Source organism: Nannospalax galili, unplaced genomic scaffold (assembly GCF_000622305.1).
Source record: "Nannospalax galili isolate Female #2095 unplaced genomic scaffold, S.galili_v1.0 scaffold635, whole genome shotgun sequence".
Classification (NCBI taxonomy): domain Eukaryota; kingdom Metazoa; phylum Chordata; class Mammalia; order Rodentia; family Spalacidae; genus Nannospalax; species Nannospalax galili.
In genome coordinates, this window is record NW_008335836.1 from 1,125,672 (window position 1) to 1,131,671 (window position 6,000).

Below are 6,000 nucleotides of genomic sequence, written 5' to 3' on the forward strand. Positions count from 1 at the left end.
TTGACCGATGCCAAAAAACTGAGATTAAACCAGGAGACCCTTGGCATTTGTTTGCTGAAGAGCACTTATATTGTCCTCCTGGGAGCGTTTATTGGAAGTTCAGTATTGGAAATTCACACAGAGTTTGCATATGATAAGTACTCAAGCAGTACAAAGCCTACAGGAATTCCCCATCATAACAGGGAGAAGGCAAGCGCAGTGCACCCCAGGCTGTGGAGACTGGCCCAGTAACAGACCTCCTTTGATGTGTGTAGAAACATAAAGGGGGGTCACCAGCCCTGACATTCCAAGGGGAGCTGTCTGGTCTTCCTAGCACTCTGAAAGCAGACTGTCCTCTCCTCAAGACTCTATATCAACAAAGTCCAAAGAAGTGTGTTAACGCTTAGTAAGCCAAAGACAAGAACCTATTAACTATTAGTGAGCAGAGTACTATTGTCCTTAAAGGACAAGTGGGGGGATGGCTACAGTGGGGAACCTGATACCCTCTTTGGCTTCCACAGGCACACACACACACACACACACACGCACACACACACACACACACACACGGCATGCACTACTAGAGACACATGTACCTACACATAAAAATAAAATCTGTTTTTGAAAAAGATGAAGTTACTGCTAGCCTTGATGGTATACACCTTTAATCCTAGCACTTGGGAGGCAGAGGCAGGCAGATCTCTGTGAGACTGACACCAGCCAGGTCAACATAGCAACTTCCAGGCCAACTGGGACTGGAGACACTGTCTCAGAAAAACAAAACATACAAACAAACAAAAAAATACGAGGTGGGAAAATTATTCTTGAACATATACATAGATACATATACATGAGTGCATACATAGGTATATATATATGAATGTCTGCATGTAAGAGTACATATGTATTTGTGTGTGGATATATGTGTTTTCAAAACAACTTAAATGAGCTGAGAATACAGCTCAGTGGTAGAGCACTTGACGTGAATGCAGTAGGCCCTGGGTCTGAGTGCCAGGACAAGAGAGAGGAGAGAGAGAGAGAGAGAGAGAGAGAGAGAGAGAGAGAGAGAGAGAGAGAGAGACTAAGGAAGCTTTCTTACATCTAAGCAAAATAAAATATGCTGTAGTTATGACGGAGTATTGACAAGGAGAAGGGACCCTGATGGCACTTTCTCTCAGGCAGGAAGGAAAGAGAGGAGGCTGGTTCAGAGATGAGGTCGTTCCCTCAACAATATAAGGAATTGGCTCCTGACAGTCTTGACATCTCAGTTATATAAAAGCTTAGCTGAGCAGCAGGATTTGGACAGCAGTCAGAGTTACATATTCACTGTGAGAATAATTTAAGAGGCTCGATGAGCATTCAAGGATCCTAATAGATCATTAAGATGGAGTATAGCAGTGTCGTTTTCTTCATGTCCTGGCTGTATAAGCTGGGGATGACACTGATTGGACTCAGTTAAATCTGAATATTTTTAGGGAAAAGGCTGCAGAAACCAACGAAGACTGAAAACTAACAGCTCCATTAGAAGTGAGGACATCAAGCCTAGATAAGGAAGAAAGTAGAGCCCTTACATCAGTGGTCATCACTTCAACTGAGTCAGAATCACCTGACAGCCTACTAAAACACAGATTGCTATCTATCCCCAATCTCTAATTTAGGAGATTTAGCCCTAATCTCTAATTTAGGAGATCTGTGGTTGGACCCAAGATGAGCTGCCTAATGATGTACATGGCAGGAGTGTTGAAACCACACTGCAGAAACATCGCCCTATACCTCCCTTCCTGCTGTGACTGGGGGCACACCATGTTATTTAATGGCTTCAACAGGTCAATTTTAATTTAATATGCCAACAGAGAAACAACTATACTCATCTTAAAAATTTGATAGAATGGGAACTGGGGAGATATTTCAGTTGGTAAAATGCTCCCTGCATAAACAGAAGGACCTGAGTGAGCCCCATAACCCACATAAAAAGTTACGCTTTGGAACAATCACTTGTAATCACAGCTCTGGGGGATGCAGAGACAAGAGGATTCCTGGAGCTTGCTGGCCACTTAGTCTAACTGAATAGGTAAGCCCCAGGTTCAGTAAGAAACCTTGTCTCAGAAAATAAGGTGGAGGGGACTAGAGAGAAGGCTCCATGCACATACATGCACATACATACATACATGCACATGTATACACATGCCACATACATGTGTACACATACACGAATGAACACACATATGTGAACACACATGAGAAAATCAGAAAATTGTTGGAGGGGGCACTGACATGTCCAAGATTACACAGTCAGTAGCTCCATCTCTGATGGAAAGGGCACTTTGTCACAAGCTATCTAAGTGTGGTTAAGGGCACTGGCTGTTCTTGCCAAGGACCTGGGTTTGGTTCCCAGCACCCACGTGGTAGCTAACAACCATCCTTAACTCCAGTTCTAGGAGATTTGACAGCCTCTTCTGATCTCCATGGGCATTGCATGATACAGGTGCACTTGCATACATGCAGGCAATACCCTCATACACATAAAATAAAATAAAAATATTAAATAAAATATTTTTAAAAGAAAATAAGGTGGAGATTGAGGAAGGCATCAGTATTGACCTTTGACCTCAATATATACATGCACATATACAGGCATGCTACACACATGTGTTCACATACACAAATGAATACACATACATGAACACACACATGAAAATCAGAAAATTGTTGGAGGGGGCACTGACATGTCCAAGATTACACAGTCAGTAGCTCCGTCTCTGATGGAATGGGGGCTTTGTCACAAGTGTCTAGGGCCTTTTCTAAAGGTGTCTTAATTGCCTACATATATATGAGAGCATCTGTGCCTATGAGAAATGAGTGTAGAGTCTATAGTGCTTACTGCCTCCAACAAAGCACACAAAGTGTGGTAAGCTGAGGCAATTGCTCTCTTTGCCAAGCTGAGGCTTTTAAAGAGCTTACTAACAATTCAATATTCCTAGAGATTGTTGTGGTGTGTATGTGCGTGCGTGTGTGTATGTGTGTGTGTATGTGTGCATGTGTATGCATACAGGGGATCAAAACTAGGGCTTTGGGCCAGTGAAATGGCTCAGCAGGTACAGAAACTTATCACATAAGCCTAGGGACCTGAGTTCAATCCCCAGAACCCATATAAACATGGAAAAAGAGAAATGACTCCATAAAGCTGTCCTCTGACCTCCACACATGCACAAACACACATAATAGCAATAATAAATAAGGAATTTTTTAAAGCCAAAGCCTCACACATACTAGGAAACAACTCTACCTTTGTGCTATATCCCTGGCTCTAGAGACTGTTTTCAGTGTTCTGTGTACTGCTACATTTCCAAACCCATGACACTACTGAGTCTTCAACATTTTTGAACTCTGAAGTTTCCTGAAATTCTTACAACTGGGCAGAGAGCTAGTGAATGAGGACACAGAGTCTGTGAGAAGAGCCTGGAATGGTGCATTTCATGTAGTCTGTGTGTAGTTATATGGTACATTGACCTCATTCTGAGACCTTATCTATTGAAGGGCCTATGAGGAGGTACAGATCTGTGGCTGTTTATAAGCCTGCTTACATTCTGCTAAGTGTGTTCAAAGCATGAACGTATTTTCCCCCATGATACAGGCTCTGCAGAAAATCATGACTTTTATATCTGTCAGCAGGGTAGCTGCTGTGAACAACTCTGACACTCATATAGCAGGCTGGAGCACCTCCATGTGTGGCTGTCTATCCCCTTCTTCACCATGTACATAGCTGCCCTGGTAGGCAATGGCACTCTAATCTGTGTCATCATGTCCCAATTAAGCCTGCATGAGCCCATGTATCTATTCCTGTGCATGCTGGCCAGTACTGATGTCCTGCTCTCTACCTCTACCATGCCCAAGACACTGGCCAACTTCTGGCTAGGTGCTAGGCACAATTCTTTCGATGGCTGCCTGACCCAAGTGTTCTTCATCCACTTCCTCTTCGTGGCTGACTCTGCTGTCCTGCTGGCCATGGCCTTTGACCGCTACATTGCAATCTGCGATATGCCACAATTCTCACAAAGAAGGTCATGGGGAAGATCACTGCTGCTACTCTGACCCGCAGCTTCATCATCATGTTTCCGTCCATCTTTCTCCTCAAGCGTCTGCACTATTGTCGGATCAACATCATCGCACACACTTTTGTGAGCACATGGGTATTGCTCATCTGTCCTGTTCTGACATCTCCATCAATGTCTGGTATGGGTTGGTAGCTGCTCTTCTCTCCACAGGTCTGGACATCATCTTTATTGCTGCTTCCTATGCCCACATCCTCCAAGCTGTCTTCCATCTCTCTTCCCAAGAAGCCCGAGCCAAGGCCCTGAGTACTTGTGGGTCCCATGTCTGTGTCATCCTACTTTCTATATCCCTGCCCTCTTCTCTGTCTTTGCCTACAGGTTTGGTGGGAAATGCATCCCACGTTATGTCCGCATCCTTTTGGCCAACCTCTATGTGGTTATTCTTCCTATGCTCAACCCTGTGATTTATGGAGTGAGGACCAAGCAAATATTGGAAGGGGCTAAGCAAATGTTTGCGAATATTACCAAGGGGCTTAAATAAATGCTCCCAACTTGGCCTCAACAAACTTGCTTTCTGTATTTATCAATTGGCCTGTATTTACTATATCCTCATTTCTACACTCCCTACTTATTCCCATTGTATATCATCCATTTCCCAACTTACTTTAAAATGTCATCTACTCAAACCAATCTCCAAGTTCTTTTCTTAGAAAACTGTAGTTATGCCCAACCTGTGTCAGTCAAATATGGTCTATCCCCTATCACTTTGAGAACGGACTAGGAGTGATGTGAAAATTTACCCCAAGTTTACATCCAAATAGGACTCTTCTCCATGTACTTGATTGGTGCCCCAATAAGTTCTTCATTACTCCCATATAGTTTTAATGTTTATCTGCTGGCTCAACATATCTCTTATGGTCGCCCCAGAGAACTGTCCTATCCAAATACTTATAGACCTGTTGCTGGGGACAAAAAAATAAAATACCTTGATGAATGCTGTAAGAACTCTGCATTTTGATAGAAAACTCTGTTTAAAACGTTGATTTAGATTTACTTGTTAGCTTGCCTGTTCTGCCTGATTGTATCTACCACACATGGATGATTAACCTAGTTGAAATGTTAAGAATTGAAGTGCTGTAAACCTCCTTCCTGGACCCTGGACCCCTGACTCAGTTGATTTACAATGTGTCCTGTAGGCCTGTTTGCACATACCAGATAACCAATAAGGAACAAAAGAGGGAGGTTGCGCCAGGCTTACACCAGATCTACCCTTCCTGGAAAAGATGTTTAACCAAAACTATAGCTTTTAGAAGATGATTGATTAAAGTGTCTGCTGAGGAATGCTTTTTGTGTAATGACTGTGTGGGCCTATATAATCTGTACCTGAAACTGAATGGAGGTCGATCGTTCTGACCAGACCTGTGTGTCTTGGGAAGCCGGTCGTCCCCAGCTAGCTGGAAAAATAAAGACTCTGCTTGATTTTTACATCTCCAATCCCGTGTGTTTGTTACCTGGAGGGGACCCATCGAGTCACGGACCTTAACATTTTGGGGGCTCGTCCGGGATTCGAGGGGGGACCCCTGAAAAACAAAAGACGGGTGGAGGCAGAGTTTCGTAGGAGGAAGGCCCTCGTAAAAAGTCTCAGGTTTGAGTCCTGAGCAGGGAAGTCCATGTTCGAGTCCTGGCTCTAGGGTTGGAGAGATCCGACTCTGGGAAGGAAGCTTAACGACAGGAAGCTGGCGCCAGAAGTGGAAAAGGTCGAGCTCGTAACCCTACGGCAGTCCGAGTGGACGCCCTTCAGGAGAATTACCAGGAGCCTTGGGAATCTGGAAGGTGAGAGTGAGAGTGGTGAATGCGGCGCACGCCAGAGTGAGAGGAGGACCGGTCCGAGTGAAAGTAGTGAAATGTGGTGTGGATGTATGCTGATGGTTATGCTCCTTATAGTAGGAGTGGGATTGGTTCTGTATTT

The 6,000-nt window shown here is 44.1% G+C and overlaps 2 protein-coding genes across 2 annotated transcripts in view; one reads left to right on the forward strand and one right to left on the reverse strand.

The window, feature by feature from the left end:
* Positions 1–6,000, reverse strand: part of LOC103732115 (olfactomedin-4-like) — a 74,110-nt gene that overhangs the window by 51,626 nt on the left and 16,484 nt on the right. The window lies entirely within an intron of this gene.
* On the forward strand, positions 3,587–4,572 carry LOC103732118 (olfactory receptor 52B6). The gene is given in 5 exon segments (XM_008830629.1): positions 3,587–3,689; positions 3,692–4,012; positions 4,015–4,149; positions 4,152–4,367; positions 4,370–4,572. Coding segments are annotated over 5 exon segments (978 nt in total).